At 40.4% G+C, this 25,632-nt stretch overlaps 2 protein-coding genes across 13 annotated transcripts in view; one reads left to right on the forward strand and one right to left on the reverse strand.

The window, feature by feature from the left end:
- fgd4a (FYVE, RhoGEF and PH domain containing 4a) overlaps window positions 1-7,030 on the forward strand; it is a 46,597-nt gene extending 39,567 nt beyond the window's left edge. For 11 of the 12 annotated variants that reach the window (XM_067500206.1, XM_067500207.1, XM_067500208.1 and 8 more), the window contains 13 exons: window positions 603-692; window positions 857-1,002; window positions 1,173-1,329; window positions 1,536-1,674; window positions 1,767-1,825; window positions 1,913-2,059; window positions 2,457-2,629; window positions 2,976-3,006; window positions 3,104-3,184; window positions 3,270-3,395; window positions 3,942-4,079; window positions 4,178-4,318; window positions 4,420-7,030. In XM_067500206.1, coding sequence (XP_067356307.1) covers window positions 603-692; window positions 857-1,002; window positions 1,173-1,329; window positions 1,536-1,674; window positions 1,767-1,825; window positions 1,913-2,059; window positions 2,457-2,629; window positions 2,976-3,006; window positions 3,104-3,184; window positions 3,270-3,395; window positions 3,942-4,079; window positions 4,178-4,318; window positions 4,420-4,689 — 1,698 coding nt within the window. In that variant the 3' untranslated portion in view covers window positions 4,690-7,030. Of the gene's footprint in view, window positions 1-602; window positions 693-856; window positions 1,003-1,172; window positions 1,330-1,535; window positions 1,675-1,766; window positions 1,826-1,912; window positions 2,060-2,456; window positions 2,630-2,975; window positions 3,007-3,103; window positions 3,185-3,269; window positions 3,396-3,941; window positions 4,080-4,177; window positions 4,319-4,419 lie in introns of those variants that run through there. The other variant, XM_067500217.1, reaches the window with a different exon arrangement.
- A 372-nt stretch (window positions 7,031-7,402) lies between these two features.
- On the reverse strand, window positions 7,403-25,532 carry nup205 (nucleoporin 205). The gene is made up of 42 exons (XM_067500204.1): window positions 25,476-25,532; window positions 24,352-24,494; window positions 23,310-23,481; window positions 22,857-23,001; window positions 22,573-22,732; window positions 22,176-22,404; window positions 21,837-22,001; window positions 21,533-21,708; window positions 21,294-21,410; window positions 20,695-20,832; window positions 20,407-20,557; window positions 19,921-20,126; window positions 19,636-19,818; window positions 18,651-18,701; window positions 18,067-18,276; window positions 17,691-17,928; window positions 17,401-17,590; window positions 17,151-17,271; window positions 16,792-16,873; window positions 16,487-16,651; window positions 16,233-16,357; window positions 15,941-16,055; window positions 15,482-15,631; window positions 15,131-15,205; window positions 14,799-14,956; window positions 14,620-14,700; window positions 14,270-14,461; window positions 13,765-13,966; window positions 13,576-13,674; window positions 13,336-13,481; window positions 11,659-11,850; window positions 11,412-11,533; window positions 11,114-11,246; window positions 10,853-10,979; window positions 10,660-10,733; window positions 10,448-10,576; window positions 9,498-9,624; window positions 8,840-9,012; window positions 8,639-8,768; window positions 8,285-8,413; window positions 8,040-8,116; window positions 7,403-7,894 (listed from the first exon to the last, which is right to left on the reverse strand). Exons 1-42 carry the CDS (start codon window positions 25,501-25,503, stop codon window positions 7,742-7,744), a joined length of 5,979 nt encoding a protein of 1,992 aa, XP_067356305.1. The 5' UTR covers window positions 25,504-25,532; the 3' UTR covers window positions 7,403-7,741.
- Window positions 25,533-25,632: the final 100 nt, after the last annotated feature.

Here is a 25,632-nt window from a genome sequence, read left to right on the forward strand (position 1 = left end):
CTGTGGGACAACATATGAACGTATGTATGTGTGACATCAGAGCAAGTTGGGATCACGTTGGACAGAAAACAAAGCAGAAGCACTGTGTGCTGATCACCGGTATCCAGATCTGCGCAGAACAGGCTCCTCTCAAATGAACCTATTTTCATGTCTTTGCCTTGATTTGGTATCATTTCCCTTTTTCCCATATTTTCATTTCCTGTTCTGAGAGCCCCCTGCCACGCCGCAGTCCAGCCCACCATCAGCTCAGTGTTAATGACGCGCACACCAGTGCTACATGCCACTGCAGCAGCAAAACAGCATCTAACACAAGACTGAACTCAAACAGGAGACAAGTCACTGAGCCATTGAATTTAAATCAATACAATAAATGCATCACCTGTGTTAGTCACACTGTGATTGCTATTTGAATCCTAACATGAAACTTGGAAAAAACAGAAACTTGCAGGCAGGATGAGACGCTTTACTTACACATGACAGTGATATGGAAATAAATGCATGTGTAAATTCAATGAGTTGAATCAGATTTTTATGTTGTTACCATGTTATGATGTTATCATGACTGACTTACTTACTTACTTATTTAATTTCCTTCTCTTCAGGAGACAAATGAGCAAAAGCTTTTTAAGATCGCCAGTGAGCTCTTGCAGACAGAGAAGGCCTACGTGGCAAGACTGAACCTTCTGGACGAGGTGAGGAACTCTGAAAGATGAAAGTTCTGGTTCACTATATTCTCTATTTTGACCACATTACCTACAGTAGAGAAACATTGTTGTTAGAATGACAAGGAAGGTTAACTTGACTTTTGCATTTTTATTGTCTTAGTATCAATTTCATGTTGTATGTGGGTCTGCAGGTATTCTGTGCTACACTAATGGAGGAAGCAAATAAGGGCACTTTCCCTGTGGACGTAGTGAAGAACATCTTCTCAAACATCACCTCCATCCACGCCTTTCACAGCCAGTTTCTACTTCCAGATCTGGAGAAACGCATGGGACAATGGTGAAATTTAGTCCAAAAATTTAAAAAAATGTGTTTGAAATCAAAACTACTCTATAATAAATCGTCCTCATGTGGAGGCTTAAAGTTACTAGTGTTATCAAAACAACAAACTCAAAACCATCCACAAATCCACCAGTAAGGAATTCACGATTCCTGTCTCCTCCCTGCAGGGCATCCATGCCTCGCATCGGGGACATCCTGCAGAAACTCACACCCTTCCTCAAGATGTACGCTGAGTATGTGAAAAATTTTGACCATGCCATGGAGCTGCTGAAACAATGGACTGAGCGGTCACCTCAGTTCAAGGCTATCATTCTGGAGATACAGGTGTGTTCTGTGTGAAGCACTGTGTGAAGAGTTTAATCTAAAATACCGTACTTTTATCTTAGGAAGAGGTTTGAGTCGCTGCAAGGAAACGACGAATGTAAAAAGCAACATTCTGTCAATATATAAAATAAACGGATAAACATATTTAACATACGCTGCAATACATAGAAAGGCTGAATTCAAGCTTTGTGGTTATTTCTGGGCAGAGTCAAGAGGCCTGTGGCTGTCTAACGCTTCAGCATCACATGTTGGAGCCTGTGCAGAGAGTCCCACGATATGAAATGCTGCTTAAAGACTATCTGAAGAAGCTGCCTCAGGATGACCCTGACCGGCGAGATTCAGAAAGTAATGAATAGTAACGTTTTTTCGGGGGGGTCAGTGTCAATAATGGGGGTTATAGCAAATGTTAATGTGATCTACTTGTTGTTTTTCCCCAGAATCATTAGAAATTATCGCCACAGCAGCTACTCATTCAAATTCCGCTATACGAAAATCTGTAAGTACACATTTTAAACCATGTTCTTCAGACTTTACATCTGTCTGACGCATTAACATTGGAATAAAAATCAATTCCCACTTTTAGGAGAATCTCAAGAAACTGATGGAAATATATGAGATGCTGGGGGAGGAAGAGGACATTGTCCATCCCTCTAATGAGTTCATTAAAGAGGGCCACATCCTGAAACTGGCAGCCAGGAACACCGCAGCCATGGAGAGATACCTTTTACTGGTGAGAGAATCGTTCCAGCACTAAAACATTTCCTCGTATAATGAAGGACACTGCAGGGAAATATGCTGAGGCTAGACTTTGTCTGCACAACTCAATTGAAACAAGTGAATCATTTCATGCCCTGCCCACCTTTGCGTAAGGACCCACAGGGGGCACATGAAGAGAACTCTAAATTACTGAGATTGTCAAATGATGTGATTATGTTTTGGCTGTTTCTTATTAGCTCCAGACCGAATGTCTCCCTTCTGTGTAGTTCAGGTTACGTGCAATGTTTAGGATTGGCCCCGTTGGTGAAAACCAAAGGGAAAAAACGCCAAAAACTAGAATATCTCTGATTCATATTCTTACATGCTCTGCTACAAATACTAAAATGTGTTTAATCTTTCTTTTTTGCCAGTTCAACAACATGCTGTTGTACTGTGTGCCCAAATTCAGCCTGGGAGGGCCTAAGTACACGGTGAGGACACGTATAGGCATAGACGGCATGAAAGTCCTGGAATCAAGCAATGAGGACTACCCTCATACCTTCCAGGTGTCAGGGAAGGAGAGGACACTGGAGTTACAGGCCAGGTATGCACATTACACAACAAAATGAGAGAGTGATCTTAAAAAGTATTTATAATCTTTATAATTATAATCTATAATCTTTTTATAAAATTTATAAAAAGTTTATTATCTGTAAAGTCTTATTGCAAAATCTGTCCCATAGCTATGTATATAATTGTATGTCATTTGTACCCCATACAGTATAATTTCAAAGACCACCTAAATGATCACACCCATGGTCAGAATCTCTAAATAAACTGTCACTACTTTTAACTGCTATGTTGGTATAACTTGGTGTTATGAGAATTTTTACACAAGTTCTACTTGAGACTGATTTTATTGCTCACTCAGTTTTGTTTTTCTTCCTCAGCTCAGAGCAAGACAAGGCAGACTGGATTAAGGTACATAGTGAGATTTTCATAATTATTTTTTTTTTCCCCCCTTGGTTACATGTGGTTGAAGAATGAAGTTGATGAGGTTGTTGTTTTGATCTTTCAGGCTTTCCAGGAGACCATTGAGATCTTCCAGCATAAAAACGAGTCATTCAAGAATGCATTAAAAGATGTGGAGGAAGTGTCGGTCAGTGTGGCAACACAATTTGAATTTTAAAATGTTGACGCCTTTCTCTTGCTGTCGTTCTGAATATGCTGTTGTTTCCGTGCAGAAAGCAGAGCTGGGAAAGCGAGCCCCTCGTTGGATCCGCGACAATGAAGTCACAATGTGTATGAAGTGTAAAGAGCCTTTCAATGCTTTGACTCGGCGAAGACACCACTGCAGAGCCTGCGGCTATGTAAGTGAACTTGATGTTAGGCATGTAGTGTGTACAGTAGGTGGAGGAGAGAGCACTGCACTGACTACAACTGTAAACATGACAAACAGTTTTACACATTCAGACACACTGCCCACTCACTGACCATGAGATGGTTTTCTACCAAAGCGGTGTTGTTTAACTGTCTTTTCAAAATACTACAGTTACTTTTGGCATGTGGCGTCTCAGTCAGCGGTGTGGTAATCAGGTGGCTGCGAGGTTTTTATATGTTACTTGTAGTTTCCAATCCTGGTGTGCTGATAAGGCTGTAAGTTGCACTCTAATATTAGCATTAGGTGGGGTGTTCTTATTTTGCTCAGATCAGTGACATTTATTGCATCTCTCCCCCAACGGTGAAAATGGATACTGATGACTGAATGAATGAATACTAAGTACTTCCCCTTAAATCTGCACCTAAATAGATGCAAGTGATGTCAGTGCATGTTTTTTTTAGATTTTATAAAATACAGATACTGCCTTCACCACTAAGTGTGAGTGACAAAGTTCTTCGATTTATTCTTCCAACAGGTGGTGTGCTGGAAATGTTCAGACTATAAGACACACCTTGAATATGACAACTACAAGATGAATAAAGTCTGCAAAGACTGTTTCTCCACCCTGATTGGAGAAACAGTAACTGAGGGCAAGAAGAAGGGCATCTTGGAGGTGATTAGGATCTTTAAGAGAGAGAGAGAGATAAAAATGTACACACACCAGATATGGTTTTGTTATTGTACTGATTTGTGTTTGTCTTCCATCTGCAGATTGAGGCAGCTCAGTTCACAGGCAGCAGCATCATATGTAGCTTTCTGCAGTACTGTGAAAAGAATAAACCCTGGCAGAAGGTGTGGTGTGTCATCCCTGAGAAGGAGTCCGTGGTGCTCTACCTCTATGGAGCTCCACAGGTAAACACCAAAAAGGGCTAAGCAGAACTTGGATATTGTATGTTCATTTAACTGGCATTTTTACAAAGGTGACCTTCTCTTCTCTGTGGCCTTCCTTCCAGGATGTGAAGGCTCAGTGTACCATCCCTCTGCTTGGTTATTCTGTGGATGACACCACTCGGCCCACAGACCCTCCAGCCAGCTTCCGCCTCTCCCAGTCTAAGTCCATCCACAACTTTGCTGCTGAAAGTGAGGAACTAAAGAAGCGCTGGCTGAAAGTCATTCGAGTGGCGGTGACAGGAGAGGTGCCAGAATGTCCCCAGACCAACGGGAGCAATGCAAATGTGACGGACAACAATAACACACAAGAAATGGGGACTGATTGCACATAAGAGCTTGTAATCAGATGGCCTGTGAAGAAATGTATGTCACAAGCATACAGAACAGAAACTTTATCATTGCTGTCCTTTACTTGGAATCTTTAAGACAGAAATGGGGGGAAAAATCAGTGCTGGATTAGCTGCCTTTTCTTGTCATTGTTGCCCAGTTGTCTCCCGGATTTTCTCATACCACCACAGGAGAACTTTGGCTTCATTGCTAGAGCCATGCTGGATTTCTAAGGACATGTTCGGAGCAGTCAACACTAGAGCACAAGGGCCACTCAGGACTGATGAGCTTTTTAAACAGGCACTATTAAGGACAGTGCAAATTCAGTCTTTATGGACCTCTGTCAGTTCCTCTTGAGCCAGTGGATTATTCAGTATGTACACATCGCATTGTAAACGATGTGAGGACATTTGGTGTGTACACGTACAGTATAAATGTTTTTTTTCTTTTCACAAAGAAACTGTTGTTTTTAAATGTACAGAAATCAGCCCCATTTTTTTTCTATAACATATAAAAACATCTAAATATAATTTTAAGTTGGCTTTTCTTCATTTGAAAAGATGATTAATTGATAATCTTTTTTTCTTCCTCTCTCATCCCTTCGTGAAAATGTCTGAAATGTGTAAACAAACTTTCAATGCACGTTTTCTAATGTGTTAACGTTGCAATTCGATGCACCTGCCCTGTAGTTTTCCCAGGTAAATGCACAGACGACTGACCATCCAAAAATGGTCACAATGGACGCAAGGGTAGGATATAATCTTCTATGTGTGTGTTATTTTGTATTTACAAAAGCATTGCATATTAAGATACAGTAATTTCATTCAGAAATATAATTGATTAGCCTCTTCAGTTTCCAAATACCGCAGCATTAATATCTGTTTATGGCTAATCAATCCAATCGCTGACAAAGGAACATGCTTGGTTACATTAATGTAGTATTTCTTTTATAAATCCAATACTACAGTAGGTTGACCCTGCTCATAGCAGCCAGAGGTTAATAATAAACACGTATAAGTGGTGGTCTTTATTTTAGACTTGTTTTTGAGTGTGTTAAAACTTAAAGATGTTTTTTTTTTCATATCAAAACAAACTAGCAGAACTTAATGTTTAACACTTAGTACATTTAAATGTACTAAGTGCTGGATCATACAATTCTCATAATGCAACTCAGTTGTTCCTTTTATTAGACCACCCTGCTTGTTATACCTATTTTATATTCTAAACTCCTCAACTTCAATCCTAATCTCAAGCCTAACTCAAGATAACACTGATAGAAGAAAAAACCCCACAGAAGAAATTTTAGTATAATCATACAGTTGCGTTACTGTGTTTGGCAATAATTTCCAAAAACAATTGTAAAAGTAGTGTATTGACCCTATAAAGGTATGGTTACCTCGGTAGAAGCAGTATAGGAAGGTGATCATCTTCAGTTTGTATGTTTGGTGTGTTTTTTCAAATCTGGCCCCAGACATTGTGGATTTACATATAGCATCATAAATAATGGATGATGGCACTAATTTGGTGTTTTTAATGTTGTGGCCAAAGTGGTCAGAACGGGCACCGTGCTGATCAAACACGGTCGGCATTGAATATGCTGACCACTGTTCCCCAATTTAAAACCACCAGGTTTTGATCAGTGCGTATGCAAAAGCGACAATAAGTGGTTGTCTAACTACAGGGCAGTCATAGATCATAGTTCGTGTGAAAAGAGATGAGCAGGGATCCATATTATATTTGTAGGAAAGTTTTCTTTTTAGATGCAAATGCAGCACAATCGCATATTCAGCAAGCTGGTGATAATGATGTGTAAATTTGTTTTTATAGCTGTAATTAATTTTATTATTTAAAAGTAATTTATAGAGAATCACAAGCATGATCTGTTAAAAAGTAGCACAAATTTCTTTCCCTATTGTCCGCTAAGAAGTGCAGTGAGCAGAACTTATTTTTTGAGATATTTTTTCCACTAACTCATCAAACATGTCACCTCGGGGTCTTCAGTGTGACAGTGACCAGTTACACCGCTGAACAGACTGTATGTGTGTGTGTGTGTTTGTGTGCATTTGAGGGGAATGTGCCTATATTTTTCAATGTGTTCTTTCACATGGTCCCATTTGAGACTGTTCCCTGTGCTCTTTGCTGGTGCTTAACTGAGTGTCACCTGTTTGGACCCTCTCCCCTCTTCAGTATTTAAATAAAAATAATCAAGAGCACAAAATCTGTCTATAAGATCTGAATGTATATCCAGATATTTATGTGTCCTCCCCTTCTCAAAGGTTGGAGGAGCTACGCACTTTAGTCTTATAAAGTGTATCTTCAAAGAAAATAAAGCACGATTAAATATTATGTGCTTCAAGCCTGTTTGTAATCCTGTTTTAGTGATAGTTTGGCTTATTGTCTAGTTAAGCTTGTCAGTGTCGCCTAACACTTCTTGTCTCTTTGCTTATGAAAGTAACATGACAAACACCTTGTTTTGGTTCCTTGTTTTGCTTCTTGTGATAAGATTTTCACAATGAGTCACTCAAGACAGACACATAAAAATAAAATTGGCGAAGGCTGTAGTTGCTGTTTGTGAGAAGTTGTCAACCTTCTGCAGGAAAGCCCTTAAATCTTGTGACATCAAATAGTAATAAAGTACCTTTTTATATGTCAATGGAGAACAAAGAATTATTGTAGTCCAGATGTTCTGGTGTGTGTTGTCAATGAATTACACAAGAATTAGAGATTTAGAAAATGTTTATTTTTACTAAAGAAATTTTAAAAAGCAAACAAAAGAATATTAAATTGTACAGAAGGAAAAAAATGGTGTTCTACAAGCCTCCCATGCTTCTGGGAAATGCTCCTTGCAGACTTTTAGTCAATCATAATTGGGACTGGTAACACAGAATTCATCAATGGTATAAACATCCAACGATAACCAGGAGACGAGTCGGAACAACTGAATAATTGAAGTCCTTGGTAGTTTTCTGCAGTTGCTAATAACTGTGCTGAGCAGAAGTTTTAATTCAATAAGAAACTGAGATTTAGGGCCTAGGCCAGTCTTTGTATGTGTCTGCCTCAGCTTTTGTGCTGGCGGAGCAGGCCACGGATCCTGCGAACCAGGGCCTGGATAAATGTGTATCGCGAGCGAACTTGGCTGTACAAGCCCTCCACCTCGAGCAGCTTCCTCTGAAGAGCCTCTCCGAAACCCGCAGCCATGTCGCTCTTCAGCTGCACCCACACAAACAGAAGAAGAAACAAATGGATTGAGAAGAACGTGGGTGGTACACACAATGTATATTTATGTCAGTATATCGATACTGACACAAAATGTTTGTCAAAACATTCATTGTAACAGATTGTAACCATTTCTTACCAGGTCTAAGTCCTGCTGGCTGACTCGAGAAAGGCCAACACCACGACTTCCGCTTGTCTGCAGTCCCCCAAATGAGTCTAAAACAACGGATTATAACAATCAAGTTAGACACTTCCTTTTCACAGCCTGTAACAAATACATCAACAACCTTTTAGTCTGATCTTACTTTACCTGCTAAGTTCTACCATGTCTACCAATTTTAAAATTATTTGCAATTCATTCTTAGAAATTTTTCATTTTCTTACCATCTGTAAGGCGTGATCTGTACAAACTGATTCCAGGCATCAAGGAGTCTTTAGGGTCTGTGGGTGTACAATGTAACAAGTAGTACTCTAGGTGGCGCCACAGTAAGAATAAACAGGTCTCGATAATATCTGAGAAAGAGGCAAGTTAAGGGATTTCACAGCACTTTTTGATAGGATTGACTCCCTAAAGAAAACATACTGTACACTACTGCAGGCAAAGCAAACCTGAAATCAAATGTCATACAAGAGGAAAGTAGTTATTTGATTCTGGACTGGAGAAACAACATTTTTCAATATCATCTTGTTACACAGTTGTAGTAGGCAAAATTGAGCCATCAAATGGCAAAAGGATACAGGAGCACAGGGCCAGGAGTTTGGCTCTGTTGTTGATAAGCTGGACAAGCCGTCTCTTGGCCAATAAGCTCCTCTGGACTGACGAGATTTTCTCCACCCCTCCTGGGCCTGACACCAGCCCTTGGCACAGCTACAGAGAGAAGGTCTGTCATTAGAACTGAATGTGAGGCGGAGTGAATTAGTGTATTGGTCCAATATTACCTCCTTGAGCTCCTCAGGGGGAAGCTGATCCAGGTTTTGCAGCTTGCCCAGGCTCTGTCTGTGACTCTGGTGGAATCGGAAGAACTCTGCAGCACTGGTTTTTAGCAGGTACAGGACTAGACCCAGGCTGGGGGCCCGGGAGTACGCCATAGAGGGCAAAGTGGATGAAAGATCTTTAAAAAAAGTGGAGCAACTGTTTAGTCTCCTCTCCTTGCATTCACAGTATATGTCACCACTGAATGTCATTAACTTTATGTCTGCTTTCCCCTGCGGTTGTGCTTCTTCCTCTCTGAACCCTTATGCAGCCATCCTTGATGCTGGAGCTTTGTGTTTGCAATGTGTTGATGCTGGCCCTACCAACAGTCTCACGAATATTTACCTGTCAAGTTACATTTGTTTTTTATTATTGTCTATATAAATTTTATGATAGTCACAGGTAAAACCATTAAAACCATTTAAAAAGGCCAATAAATGTTTCCAGAGACAAATATTTGAGCAAAATAACCTCTAGGTACACAGATTGATAGATTCTGGATTTTGATTAGTTATATATCAGCTTTGAGACACTGATAAAGACTTTCAGAATCAACACAGCGCTTATACTTAAATATGTTGGGTGTTGTTTTTCTCCTTTCGTATGGGGCAGAACATCACTGACCTGTGCGCCCTCCATCCCTGCCAGCTGGCTCGCTGCCTGATGGGCTGAAGAGGCAGATGCTAAACTGGGCCTGGGCTGAGCTCTGCAGCAGCAGGGTCTGGCAGTACTCCATGATGTTAGCACACACCTGGGAACAGAGGACACCACCTCTTCATGACAATGCACAATGGTTGATTCCACACACATTGTTTCAGTGAGCCTTTCATAACTTTCTTCCAAATGTTAGTCGAGTGACAATCATTATACTCTTGGAGAACCTGGCAACTTCCTCCTGTTTAAAGGAACGCACTGAGAATATCTTGTAACAAACCAAACTACTGCAAGCAGACCTGGCAACCTTGAAGAAATTGTAAGCTGAAAAAGAATCCTGTATCTGTGCAGTTAAGAGGAGACATAACACTGTAGCCTCAATTTGTATAGCTAACTTCAAACTGAATATGTACACTACCTAAAAACAACAAGTCATGGCTTAGAGGAAACGGAACATGCATGTGAAAAAAGAAAGACCTATATTTATGTGCTTGTTGGCATTGACCTGAAGTCACAGTGTGCATATTTGATACAATTTTAAATTAGCTTAACACTTATCTTGATGTGGAGAGTTGCAGTGGAAGCATCCTGGACATATATACACTAAATAGCACTGGCAGCAGTGCAGAAATATTCACTTTTACAAGCACTTTTCACAAGGATCAATGTACTGAACAGTCAGAAAAACTTTCAGAACGTACTTTTGTTTAAAAAGTACGTTTTGAAGAAACCTCAACATCCACCGCAGATATCAGATTACAAACAATGAGTTAAATTCCACTCTGATGCCACTTATAGATTTGTGTATTTTAAAATGACAAATTGTACCAGCATACTTTGATATTAAAAATACATAGCTGCTATTATATGTAAAATGTGTACAAGCTGGCATGTCTCTGAATTAACACTTCTTGTCAAACCTGCTGCATGGCCACTTCCATCTCCTCTCGCCTTTCTGCTGTTTCTCCGGGTGCAGTGATCTCCGCCTGCTTTAGCAACCTCTCCCGCTCACTCCCTGCCAGGCGGCCAAGCAGTGACAGACACAGACGCTAAAAAAGGAGAGACACATTACTAACGGAAATTAAACATCGCAGACATCCAGAACACAACAAAAAATTTAATTAATTCTTACCTGAAATCTGTTGATGTGACCTTGGAACTCCATAAGAGCAGCACTGTTGATTTCTCCACCCATCTCAAGAGCACCTGAAACACCAAGCAGTTACATGAACGACACCATTTGCAGTCACTGATTTGTGAAAATATGTGAAAACAGTATTTAGCACATACTAAAGTGATTTAAATGATTACAGACTCTTCTATACCTGGAAGAGCTGTCTTGCTGATTATGCCAGTAAGCAAAGAGAGCTCCTGCAGAGCTCCCATAGTGAGCTCCTGACAGCGCAAAAGGGACTGAATGGTGTCTGCATGGACTATTAGCCACTGGAGAACCTGCACGCACGCATGCACACACACAGACACAGGAAAACACAGACCGAACTAAGACACAATGCAAGTTCAAGTTGTCCATCATATACTTATTTGACACTCGTGAGTGATTTTATAAATGTAAGAACTCTGCTGACCTGTGCTGCTCCCTGCTGGTGATTCATGGTGGTAGAGGTCAGAATCACCTGAAAGAGCCTCAACGTTGGTAAAAGAATCTGCCTGTAGCGGTCCTTAGGGCTGGGGATAAAGCCTGATGGGTCCCTCATTGAGCTGTATATTACAAGGACGCAGACACAAATGAAGGGAACCATATAAAAATAAATTTAAACAATAGAATTTACACAGAGCAGTAAGGTGGAATCAGTTTTAAAATTTAAATATAATAAGCAAATAATAAATTACCAAGACAGTCTCCTTAATTTTACACACCCATACCTGGTTGTGTCACTGTCAGGTACCATATCAAAGACCTGACATTCACTCAGCTGTGCCACAAGCCCACAGCGCAGCAGCTCCACAGCTCCCTGCCCCGTCTTAGCCACACGAGTCAGAAAAGCCTGAAAAAACAAGGCAGATTTTTCAGTTTGTAACTTTTAAAATACTGTGCTTACAAAAGAGTTAGATAGACCACTGATTATATGGGGGTTTTAGGGCCTTGAACAGCATCTAATTATTTTCTCACCATCTTGCTCTCATAGATGTAAAGTGGTTTGAGGAGGGGTGCCTGAGGTGTGAGCAGGGTCTGCAGGGCTGCGTCATCCTGTCTCAGGCTCTCCACCACTGACCGCAGATAGCCACTATTGCAGACATAAAGTAGCCACTGATTCTGACGGTCTATGGATAGGATCCGGTCCAGGACCGCCAGTGCTAACATCTAAAAGACCAGGAGAGGCGAGAAGGATGATCAAAAGAACAGACAAAATGTGTAATTAGAAGAAATCTACAGTCAGAGGACTACATGTCTATGGACTAGATGAGGACAAGAGACAAACTGGCACATTGTAGCAGTTCAGCTGCTTGTCTTCATGCCTAGTCTATGAAAAAGGGGAAAAGAATCTCTGCAATAGGTGCATTTATATTACAATTCTCAATGTTCTGGCATCCTGAGGAGCAGCATGACCACAGCATCACTTGTAGCACCAGGAAAGTGAAAATAAACATAACAGATTCTTATTGCACCTTTCAGTTTTTGCTAAATTATTCTAATGAAGGTCACTTACAGTGTAGAACTGCATTGACGCCAAATAACTTGGTAGTTAACTAAAAGTATCAAAACATATATAGACAATAATGAATAATTTAGTAAAGCTGAATTAGCACGAACATCAGTTTTAAAATGTCTTATGTGAACAATATGTGAAGGATTTACAGACTTTGAGTTTTAGTATAGCTAATTCATTGTGCTAAATATTACACACCCCCCTCCCACATAACAAGGCTTGGAGTAATATTACTAGATTATTACAGATTTTGCATTTTTACATGTAACAAAGCTAACATTAGTTTGATTAACGCAACTTTCTACAAACTCAAAACAGCACAGAGAACAACAGAAACTCAGACAAACATTGTCCATTGCCATTTTCACATTTGAGGAAATATTGACATCTTACCATGTAGTGTTAATGAGCGAATGACCGAACAAATTCAATTCTACAAAACCTTTTCTAACTTACTTTTGCCATGGTGTTTTTTATGGGAATTGACACCTGGTGAGTTAAATTCTGCTCCTCAATGTTAGACCCTACAAGTTTCCCAGAAAATAGCTTCAATAAACCGCCAATACATAAATGACACACACACGCACTATTTACACTGACCACATCTCTAAAGTGCTGTTGTTGTTGTTCAGAACAGAGATCGACCCAACGATCTGTTTGAGTTTTAAGAGCCGTGTCAGAACAGATGAGGGCACATCAGCCAACATGACTGTGTGAGTCAGACAAATTATTAGGGTTTAATGCAAATGCAAGAGCAATTGCAAAATTAAGACAAGACAAGATAAACCCTTATTCGTCCCACAGTGTGGAATTTTCCGTTACAGCAGCAGAAAAAATGCGCAAATGTACAGCAAGAATTTCTGTTCAGGATTAAAAACCAAAAAGTCAGTATAACAATCTGATCACAAAGTAAGTGACAAGTCGTACCATCATAACTAGACATCAAAATAAAAGATCTATGTGAATAAACGATCTACGTGATCTTTTATTTTATATAATACTGTATTTACATTTTAAACATTTGCTGAATCTTTGCTGGTAACTCAAAATGTTACAGCTGGTAAAATATAAGAATTTATCCGGTTTTGGAAAAGCACATAAGTCATATGCTTATAGAAAGCGTTGGGTTTGGCTCTTACCCTGCTAATTTCATGGCCATCACAGGCATCCCTGCACACAACCTCCATGAGGGCCTTGCCGTAACTCTCAATTATAGCCAGGTTCTCGCGCTGCAGTTTGGAGAAGCCATCTTCAGGCGCTGTGAGACGCTCCCACATTGCTTTCCCTGCCAGATGCAGAGGAAGTTTTTAAACAATATCTGTAACAATTTTACAACAAACTGATCTGACTTTTGTTCAATTAGGATTTTTTTTCTGTACCTGTCTGCAGAGTGTCTGGTTCTTCAGGTTTCTGAGCGATTTGAAGGTAGTACAGCAGAGAGCCATACAGGTGAGCACGCAGTCGCTGGTATCCACCACCTTATTAAATGTAACACAACCAAAATTGATCCTAGCAACACACCCAGTGTGAGAAATAACAATTTGTTATAGAGATAGGTCATCACTAACCAGTACAAAGGATGAAATCCAGCAACTTCCGGAGAATCAGGTGCAGGGCAGAGTTGGCGATGGAAGCAAAACCTGAGGATGTTTCTAGCCCCACTCCCTGCTGCTGCTCAGACAGCACTGATTGGCTGAGGTGAGCTGTCAGAGTGAAGACTGCTCCGGCAACAATGGGCATCAATTCTCCTGCTGCATCCTCTGACAACACCTACACAGTGCAGGGCAACAGTTGTTTTAACAAGTTTAATAAATCCATTTATTAAATCCACATTTGCAGGAAGTCATTAGCAGTTATGTTTTCACTGATTTGAATGATTCAATACACGTATATTAATGAGCACTGAATGAAGCTGCAATACCCTTCAAATTATTCTTACTATGATAATGGGGAATTTTTAATTTTGCCTATCAGACCCTTTCAATAATTTAGTGTATTTAAAGAGCATAATGGCTTTTTGGATATAATATATGCAATAATTTCACCTTCAATGGGACAAATGTCCTCACTGACCTTATCATGCAGATCTAGCAGAAGGTCTCTGATGATAAGTTGTCTGTCATCAGCAGGTATAAGGTCAGCAGGGCAGGCAGTCAGCAGTGTCTCAACCAGGCTCCTCCAGGACTGCAGCGCATGTCGCTTTGCACTCAGACTTCGACGGATGCGGTTACGTTCCACCACCTGTTGCAGTATGGAATTCACCTCCTGGAAAAATACATTATGAAAAACATCTCAAGCATCTACATACAATTCTAATCACTAGTAATGAAAACCCTGTGGCATTTTAAACAGGCATTAAGCTCCCCTTGATTTTTCACTTCACACAATTTGTTGTTATATTAGAAATAATTAAGGTCACTCACCTCCATTAACAAGGGCCTCTGCCCAATGGCTGCCATTCCTTGCAGGGCATTTACCTCAGCAACCAGCACTCTATGAAGAAGCTGTGCAAAAAAAGTGTATTATAGCATAGCAATCAATGGAAGACCAAAAAAAGTTCAAACAACACTTCAGAGATAGAACATTACACCTGCAAACCCACCTTAACATTGCACACAGTGTGTCCTTGCTCATTGACATGCTCGCAGTTAGAGATCACCTGCTCAATCTGAGTGCGCTCAAAGAAGTCCAGCTGTAGCAGCTCAGGCATGTCCTGACTGAAATCAATGGCATCCAGCACACTTAGCAACTTCCTGCGAACTGAAGACATCAAACAAGGAAAGTCATAAACAATCTGGTATTACTAAAAAAAGAAGAAGAAGAAAAGAGCCTTAAATCACAGGTTTTATAACAGATCTGAGAGCACAATTTGTGAAGTGGGCTGCAATGAAAATTACATTTTGCTGACAAAATATGTATTAAAATGCTACAAACCTTTAGAAACAGTGTCAAAATGCAGGAAGCCGCTGACTGATCTGGTGTCTTCCTCCATACCTGATTCACCATCAGCTGAAGAAAAACAATTCTTTGGTTTATACTTTAAACTTTATTATGTTATCATGGTAAATGCAGGTTTGAGAAGTATGGGTGTTACGTGTGTGATCATTACTGTTGTACCTAAAGGCTCTTGTAAAATTAGCTTCTTTGAATTTAAACTGACTTTTAAACCTAAAAGCTGTTAACACGTACAGTACCTGTTCAGTGAAAATAATATTGTGACCATATCAGGGTAGAATTGAAGACACCTGAACCAGCTATGAACAAGTTTGATAATGCATTCCATACCTGTATGCTGTGTGTGTGGTTGATCATCAAGCAGGAGGTTCACGAGACGTTGGGTATGTGAACGTTGACGATTCAGTGAGGTGACTCTCAGCTCAATTGCAGCTGTTTTCATAAGCCAAGACATCTGGGAAAGAGCAGCGATCTGGTTGTCTGAGGCAATAAAGAAAAAAGAAATAAATTGCATTTATGTCAACAATTAACACACTTTATCAGTGAAATTAAGCTATACTAAATTAAAGACGTCTGTCATTCTATTTCATATCCGCATAGTGATCTCCCCAGAATATAATTTTTTCATTCATCATTTCCTTTCAGTGAGGATACAATAGAACCACAAATTTCTATTAATATTCCAGAATTTCCTGCCTCTTTGTTTCATGCATATCACTCATCACATCTGTAAGGGTTTTGCTATTATTAATTTAGGGTCAAAGACATGAATGGCCATCCTATAATCACCGGGCAGGATGAATGGCAGATGCCGAAGATGAGAGAACAGGAAGTCTTGGCTGGTCCTCAAATAACGCATGGTAGGACCAGATGTGTCTGGGCAGGCACACAGCTGGTAGATTACCTGAGAAAGGATGACAATGAAAGAAAGACATAAATAAACAGTCAAAAGACTCGTTAGGTTAAATCCATCTAACAAGACAATTGCAAAAGTGAATGTGTTACAATGCTGCATGTCTCAATATATAGACAGGCGCCTGTGTCCAAGCCCCTCATTTCTGGAGTACAGTATGCACAGCACCTGGTAGCATAGTTCAGCTAGGTGTGGTGCCTGTTGTGTAAGTACAGGTCCTGATCTCTTCTCAGTGCCTCTCTGAAGCAGACTCAGAATGGCATGCAGGCAGCTCCTCGGGCATCCCAACACACCTGTGAAGTACACAAACTGGTAACACTCTGGCAATCTGAAAAGTTTTCTAACTTATCTTAACCCCACAAATGATGCCAGCATCAGAACAGCCACACAATTCATCTCAACTGCTAAGGCCAGATCCTGACCTGGGTCCTGGAGGTTAGTAGAAGACACAGGCTTCTTAACTTCATAGCCCAGAAGATAAAGGGCCAGATTCGGTGCCTTCAGCTCCAAGGAGGTGATGAGCAGGTTCAGGATATGGATCTGGGTTTCATGTCGAATTCTCGACACCTTCTTTTGAGACTCAGAGTCTAGAAATGAACAGTTACAAAGAAGTTGAGTTTCAGCATGATGTTATTGCACATGTTTAGCTTTAACAGCCACAGAAACCACAGAAGTTAAGTCAAATACGTACAGACATCAAGGAACAAATAACGAATGTCTCTCTCACCGTCGCCTTTTTCAGTTCCCTCCTCTGCCTCTTCATTGTCCAAACACTCCACAAAGCCAGCCATCAGTTTGTCACTCACAGCCTGAGGAACACACACATAACTGTAGCCAAGTTTCAACTCATCACAACAGTGAAGTTCACTATCATACTTTAGTTATTTCTTAAAATTCCTTCCAAAGCATTTGGATTTCAGTATTACACGGTGGCATAATTTAGCAATATAAATAAGCTTTAATTTAAAAAAAAAAAAGTATATTTCACATGCAGGTGTCTAAATGAATAATCTGCTTGTGAAATGTTATTCATCTTTGTGGTAAATGCATTTGTAAAAATATTAAAAACCTCAGATCAGCATATACCTGGTCATGTGTAAAATCTCCAACCAGCCTAATCTGAATGTTGGGGTAGTTGGCAATACGTCGCAAGATCTTGGCACTTTGGAAAGCAGCCTCTGGGTTGGAGCTGCTGTGGTAGAGATACCTGCCAGGGTAAACACAGTTCCCTACTTAGTTACAACCATTCTGTGACCAAAGGCCCTTAAAAAAAATGTTATTACTTGAGATACAAAAATCCAAACCACAGTTTGTGCTATCAATTGGATGTTCTTACCTGGCAATACTGACAATGTGATCTGCTCTTCGGGTTTGAGGGCTGACCCCCTGGAGCAGCTGCTCTAAAGGTGAAACCAGCAGGGAGGCTTGGCTCTCCCTGAGGAGATCCATGAAAACCACCTCTTTCTGCAGAGCCAGGTCCAGCAGGCAGAGGCAGTGCTGGACCGCAGACTCCAAGTGCTTCTTGCCTGTGTGGGAGGAGAAGTCATCCAATGTGGCTTTAGAAGAAGCACATACACACACAAGCAGTCTTTCTTCCTCTAATAGCAGCAGTGTACGTTCTCTCACCAGGGAAAGGTGCATAGGTGTCGAGCTGGCGTACACCCTCCTCCAGCAGACTGAGGCAGAGTGCCAGCACGGGTGAGTCGTTGAGCAAATGAAACATAATGCTGTGGCCAGGGGGCTTGTGGGCTGGGACCTGCTCACCCTGCAACTCCACCATCTCCGGCAAGAAGTCTGAGGGCTGGGGCTCATAGTCCCGCAACAGCTTGTGGAACACTTCCAGGACAGAGTCAGCAACCTCCCACTGAAAGAAAAAAAAAAGAAGAAAAAAAAAGTCTAAATAAAAATGAAGAGTTGCATGTGTAGTTCAAAGAGAATAGATGCTGTAACTAAATCTCTTGACCTTGTAAAAACAACAGTAGAGCACTACGCAGTCTATTACCTTCTCAGCAGGGCGGCGATATGCTCTGGTGGGGAAGGGGAGAAACACAGAGTCACGCAAGAAGTTCAGGTAGGGCTGGAAGCCTGGCACACGTAGCCCTGCACCCAAGTTAATGGGCAGGTTGCTCTCAACCAATGTGCTGATCAGGTGGCAGAAGCTTCGTGTCAGAGGGTACTCCTCACAGCTCGACTCAATCTCATTCAGCTCCACCTGCAAGTTGGGAGAACATCAGATACTTTGCCGCCTAAATGTCCATCTCTCACCAGTCTTAAAGTAAAATTACTTTTGAATTAGTCATTTCCACAGGAATAACCGATTAAAGTCAGTTTTTTGTGTCTGAAAACTCACTTAAGAGAATCAACAGAATCTTGCAAACTCACTCCCATTATGTTTATATTATTTTGTATCAAAACATGATGTTCATTTCTAAAAAATTCAACCAATCTAATGCCCAAAGGGAGATATTTAAGTGTATTGTTGCACGCAAAGTCATCTCGACATCTATTTACCAACTAATGATCTTCTTTGCCTATCTTAGAACTGACAGGGTGCAAAAAGGAGAATCCAGCTCCACATTCACTTACCTCGATTCCAGCTGCCTGTCTCTGTCCAGGGGCTCGGACGGTCTGAAGTATCTGGTAGAAAAGCACGTTACAAAGATTCAGAAGGTGTGACACAAAAAGATTTTCAAAACAACAAGTTGATAATTATAAAAAAATTCAATGACAAAACATAGTGTAGATTCTTCTGTGCAATATAGAGATAAAATATCCTTGTAAAATAAAGTGATCGAGTTACTGTAGATCTCCCTTGGTTGTGGCTGATGTTTTAAACATGTATTAAACATGTTTAAAATAAGCTTGAAAAATATCAGAATGGCTGTTATTGAGTAAATTGTAAGACTTTAGCAGACTTATCTTTAAACAGCTTCAAACCAGAAACAGCTTCCATCTCTACCAACCCGCTCAACCAACGTGAGGTTAACAGGCTATAAGGTGTTGTGTGGGAGAAGTCTTATGAGTATGAATACACAAGGGCAGTATCGGACCAAGTGGCAAGTGACATTAGCAGATCTTACAGTATGCATAGGCACTGACAGTGCAGTTTCTCCCTCCTGTCTGTCTCTGTGGGGCAGGGCAGAACAGCAGGCAGTGAGACATTCCAGCCAAGGTGAACCATTTCTGGAGCTGACAAAGTCTACACTCTATATTACGCTCAATAAAAGTTGGCAAGTAAAACAACAGTACAAGTTGTTTAAAGAAGTTCTGAAGGACACTCTCTCTCTCTCTCTCTCTCTCTCTCTGACAGCAGCTCCAACACTTCAGCCCCCTCCCTGTACCAGCTGTACCTGTCTAGTCATGAATAATATCACAAGAGGCTATATATTTTAGTCTTTTTACATTCCCCCAGTGATTAATGTCTATTTTTTATAACATTTCTTCTATTTGGAATAATTTGAGGTCAATGTTATCACACGTCGCAGATTTTCCCCATATCATGCAGGTCTAGGTAATAGATCAGGTGACGACAAATGCAAAATATCAGCTGTAGTTATTTTGAAAGCCTAACCTGTGTGTACTCCAGTGACTGCCAGAGTGATGCAGCAATCTCTGGTGACCTCCCAAATGCTGCCAAGCAGTTCAGGACCTCAGCCTTCAGGACAGGAGGAACGCTGCACTGCAGCAACCCTAACATTACCACAACTGGAGTCCATTGGGGATGCTCGCACAATGCCAGACGAGCATTTTCACTCTAGAGAGAAGGGAAAAAAAGAAAAAAACAGAGTTACAGCTCCTGGATATTAGAATACATTAGTCGATATTCCTATCCCTTTTAGTGAATGTTGTTGCATACCCATGTAATTATGGTAGTGAGTAACTGCAAAAATGAAGTCAGTCCTTCCAGTTCCCTTTGGGTGATTCCCCTTAGTGGTGGATGGCGGTAGTGTGCGGCATCTGGATTTGGAAGATCTCTTCGCAGGTTCTCATGGTAGAGCATGAGAGAATGAAAGAAATGTTCCCAGGACACAGGGCTGCCTGAAACTCCCTGAATGTTGTCACCTGCATACAAGTACTTATTATTAGTTGGTCCTCATTTGTTAAACTAAACTAAAAGCTTTTCCACTGAGGTTTCTAGTAATTAATTAGGATGTGAACATTTCTAGATATACATACTTAAAGAAAAAAAACACTTAAACACTTAAAAACAAAAATAGTCAATATTCTAGTGGCCAAAATTTCAAGATCACCCCAAAATCTGATTAATCACTCCTCCATAAAGGCAAAACTGCCCAAATGTATTCCTAAAGTTGCTTAAGATGTGGAAACCATTTGATCTTACTGTGTGTGGCTCCATTGGTTTTAAGCAGACTGAAGCAGTAGTGGGCACACTGAGGCCCACTGGCAAGACCTTTTAGCATACGAAGATAGGAGATATAGAGAGTGGAGGGCAGAAGATCTCCCATCTGACGCACAAACTTGGACAGAACTACCTGCATCACATTAAAGGAAATTTAGAATAAGAAAAAAGTGAGGAAAGAATTGCTTTTCTCAAGACCGCCAAGTTCAAATTGATCCAGCTTCTTCGTTTAAAAATTGATGACAAGACTGCAGAAAATATCGTCCATACCTGTTTATGTGGAGGCCTTTGCAATGCCATACCCAGATAGGATCCCTGCAGAGATGTGTGTTGGAGAGACTCTGTGGGACACCAGAACTCCAGACCCAGCTCAAGCCCAAATGTGTCCTTACTGTAAAACTCTCCTATCTGCAAAGGCAAAGCAGAAATTAATACATTAATATCTTTTTGAACTAGATGCTAGTGCTGAACTGATGCTAGAGCCAGCTCAGAGGTGCTTCAACTTTTCAAGAATGAGATTGGTTTTCAACTGGCTGGAGAGCCATCATCAAACCATATCATCACCGTATACATGGTCGTTTCCCCAGCAACAATAACATTAGATATAACAACAGGCATAATACTACAGTGCATCTTTACAAATTCTGCTCCTGGCTTTAAGAGTCTACATTGTTAGGAAATGCAAAGAACTGGCTCCAAAGTAGGCATTGCCTGCAAACCAGCCCTTGAACTGGCTGGGTAGAAAAGTTATCTCTGACACACGACAATTTTATTCTCTTCTGCTCTCAGTTTCTCAATTCTTGATAATGTCATCAGCTAATTTCTTACTGTTGTTTGTATAAGTGCATGGATTTTTAAAAATCACTAACAAGGATCATGAGGTTGTCTAAGTCCTTGCGTAGTGATGATGGAAGCTCACTGTCCATCTGTAGAGACATGTGGACCAGTCGGGCATCCTCATCAGCACGGTTCCGCAGCTGCTTCACCTGAAAATACATGCAACAACATATCTATTGGTGATAGCCTGAAACTAACCCAGATATCCCATAGCAATAAATACTTTACTTAAATGAAAACCTTGGAAGTTGACATCTATGACTTCTCTCACCTTCATTGGCATGAGTGCCAGGAAGTCTGTAATAAGCGAGTGAACACGGCGGATGTAAAACTCTTCTTGGGTGAAACTCTCACATGCCAGCATGCCCTCCTTGATAAACAGGAAGACATCTCCCAGTATAGCCTGGTCAGCCAGAGCCTCATCTGCCTCAGTGAACTCAACCAGGGCTGCACATACACACACATCCAAATGTACAAACATTGAAACAAATGTTATCTTTGATAACTCTTTTAGATAAGCTTTACTTCAAACAGGTTGAAGACCATGTTATTGCATTCCAATAAACAGGTCTTACCTGATCCCTGCGGTAGCTGGGAAAGGACCCTCAGTGACAGAGCCCAAGCCATCCGACACAAAGCCTGCAGGCCCGGAAGCTTCCATGGCTGGCCATCCATCAGACGACTGTGCACTGCAGATACATACTGTCTCTCTGTGAGCAATGGCAGCACCTGGAGAAGATCTGCAGACACACAAATACAACCCTTTACCCTTTACAAGTAAAAGCAAAATACTAAAACTAACAACACTCTTATATATAGTTACATCTACTTGTACATGTACTTCTTACGCAATTGAATTGGTAACTTCAATCGAACCAAAAAAATACTGACATAACTATGCAACATGTTCTCACCCTCTCTATCTTCAGTCCCCTGCTCTATAAAGCTGACATCTAAGCAGTAGAGAAGTGCCATGACGAGAGCCATGTTCACACTATCTAATGAGCCATCAGCTTGAGCGGTCACTGTCTCCAAGTGGCCAATAAGAGCCAGGGTATCATCTTTAGTCAATGGTGACTGGCAGGTCCATGAAAACAAGCTGTCTGCCAGTGCCTGTCGGCATTCTTTGATGAGATCGGAGACCTGGAGTTAAAACAAAACAAACAAAAAAAGGACTTAAAAACTTGTCAGAATTCCTCTGAGTATATTCCTACACTGCATATCTGTAGATGATTTTCATCCAAAAAGCTTCAGACAGTGCACTAGTCCAGTAAAATGTGTGTTGCAAAGTAACTAAAGATTTACTCCCACCTCCTTCCTGTGCTTTTCATTACCCAGACCCCGTTCCTTCTGCAGCCGTTCAAATTCACGTGTCACACTGATCTCTGACACTAAGGTTAAGATACGTCTGGTCAGACCTTGGCTCATCAGTTCATCTGTAAAACGTGTTGTCAAAGCCACCAGTTCTCCACTGAGTAAGAAAAGACAGAACAGAACATATGAAGAAAAATAAATAAATTAAAAAAGAAATCAAAACCCGACAATAGTAACCTCATAAAATCAACCTTTTAGAGCAGAGAATGTGCAATTTTTACCTTAGATCCAGGGTGAAGGTCTTGCCATGGCGTGACTGGATCAGTGTGCGCAAAGAGTTGGCTATACAAAGCTTTCCATCCCAGTAGAGCAGCACAGCTACTAATCCTCTTGTCAGACCTTGAAAGTGGGGCTGCTGGTGCTCACCTGGAGCATAGATGAAATTGTGTGAAATGATAATGTGTGTAGTAATAGAAATTGAGCAAACCTTTATCTGAAAATTACACTTTTGGTCCAACAAAACTACATTTAGTCATTTAGCAGACATTTAGCAAACTAAATCAAAATAGCTACTATAAACTAATCTGCATACTGACTTTGTCACACAAAATAGACCATAATCCATCCCTCCAAGATTTAACTGACCTTTTTGTTAATGTTGCAGCCTAAAATGCCTGATTTTGTGAAAGCTTTTCTTAAAAAAATAAAATAAAATCTTTCACTGTCCACTTTACCTGCCAACAGAAGCTCCAAAGCTGCCAGCTCTCCAATATCAAACAGATCACTCAGGATGAAGGCCTCTGTCAGAAGCTGCTCTGGAAGGAGTCTTGATCCCTGTTGACCTTGAATGGCGATGCCTTCCGTGCTTGCCTTACGAACCTTCTCTCTCTGTTCAGCACTCTTTGGCTGAAAATGAAGTAACCAGACACTACTGATACTACTGTCTAAGCACACATTGTATAACCAAACTTTGCTGTCTGCACCAAGAAGGTTTTCTTTCAATACTTAAATAAGTAGTCAACACCAAAATTATATGACACCATTAGTACAGAAGGGACCATATTAGGCACTAGGGAATGTGCCAATAAGAGGCCGTCCTAGACACATAGTTTGACATTAAAAAAACAAAAGAACTCTGCCAGAATCTGTGGTGTAAAACAATAAATAAAAATACCAAAATTTGCACATGAAGAGTTTTTGCATGTGAGTGAAATGATCATTAAGAAGTTATCAACTCTCAGGTGTATGTGAATGTGAGAATACTGTATGTGCAGCAGCCTCATTGGATTTCTTTAAGCTATACCTGATGATTTTTTTGAAATTTTCTTATCATCTTTTCATCCTTTCTTTTCAGCATAAGGAAGAGGATGTTGAGCAGGAGAGATAGACATTAACTAGAGAAACACACACCTAACTATATCGTACGCTTTTCTCAGGCACAGAAACTATGATAATGACAGCAGTAGAAATTATATACCAGAATTAAAAGGGAAACCCCTTTTAATTGTGGTATATCATTTCTTTTTTTAATTTAGCACCATATTGTTTTGTGTTTAACAAACACCAATGCATTGTTATGATTTGAAGCGTCTGTCCTGTTCTTTTTGCTAGAATGGAGTAAAAAAGCTTATGTTGAAAGGCATTTTTTATATTGATTCCTTTTTTGAGTTCGTCTTGAAATTAAGATTGGTACAAACTACAAACTTTCTGGTACATTAAAATGTAATCTCAAGTTACATTCGTTATCTAAGTGATTATAAGGTGTGCTTCTCTCACCGGGTTCTTAAAGAGTGAGAGAAAATGTGGTTTGTGTTTCTTCAGCTGCAGGTCAAGGAGGTGGACACTCTCTGGCTGTCTCCTCAACACAGCCCCATCCACTGTCTCCCACAGCTCCTTCAGCGGCCCCCACAGACTGGCTCCTAGGTGTAAACATGACTTTTAAAAAGAGCCTTTTTTTCATTATACATGCATGCACAGAAATTACTTCTATCACCTCGACAGTCGTAATTTATTATAACCGTACTTGAAATTGTTATCTATCCTATATATGACAATGTCATACTCAGACTGAATTTTGTCAAGGGTCTCTTTCTAGTTTGACAATATATGGCAGATAAATTATCTCCTATGCAATCAATAATCGTGTATTGTAGAACTCATTTAAAAAACTTTGGACGAGAGGCGGGGTACAGCCTGGACAGGTCTCCAGACTATCTCTGGGCCAACACAGAGATATACACATATATATTTACTATTCCGGTCCATTATTACATTGCACTCTCTATTCATTTATAATTGCATAACAAGCCCGTAGGAGGACAAAATGTGTAGAATATGTACAGCTTTAATGCGACCAAATACCACCAGCCGACAACGACGGGAGGAACGTCATAACAAACCAGACTCATTTAATTTATAGTATGTTTTCAACCTAGACATGAGCTGTTATTAGGCGTAGCACAACAAAACAAACCAAATAACGTTAAAATATACTACGCAATGATGCAAAACATTTCTTGCTTGCTCCTAGTTTGTTTCAGTTTTATTTCCACGTACGTACACTAGACCACCTGACACTTTTGCGGCTGCAGTTTCAGAGAAACGATTCTAGATGTATGGATTCAGTTTTGATGTGGAAAGGAATTATGAACGTTAAAATCTGTTTTACCAGCTTGTCAGTCCTTAAACACCCCTAACGTTCACTTGCAGGCTAACGTTCAATTAGCATAGCAGCCCGAGTCCGGAGCGATCCAGCACCATGTGGTCAAAACATTTAACGGGAGACAAAACTACCGCTAAAACACAAGCATGTATGTGCTTATCTTTAAAATAATAATAAACAGTTATTCATGGTGAGAAAGGACATTTAAGTTACTTAATTAAAGATTTATAGTTCATACCTGAATTTACCGCCATCTGCGCCGCCATGATACTCTTGGAAAACTGGACAGAAGCTTCTGAGCTGATGCCGGTGTAAAATTTAAAATGATCATTTGTGTAAACAAGCGTCGGTTGTAATTTCTTAGCAAAAACTAGCAAATTCTAATAGTATTTTTA

The sequence above is a fragment of the Channa argus genome, chromosome 4, assembly GCF_033026475.1.
Source record: "Channa argus isolate prfri chromosome 4, Channa argus male v1.0, whole genome shotgun sequence".
NCBI lineage: Eukaryota > Metazoa > Chordata > Actinopteri > Anabantiformes > Channidae > Channa > Channa argus.

Coding starts and splice junctions, on each gene's coding strand:
- nup205 (XM_067500204.1), bottom strand. CDS start 25,503: ATGGCGGCGCAGATGGCGGTAAATTCAG. Junction 20,833..21,293: donor TAGACAACCTCATGATCCTT/GTTAGTGATTTT, acceptor TTGCCTTTGCAG/ATAGGAGAGTTTTACAGTAA. Junction 13,967..14,269: donor TGCTAGATCTGCATGATAAG/GTCAGTGAGGAC, acceptor TGCACTGTGTAG/GTGTTGTCAGAGGATGCAGC.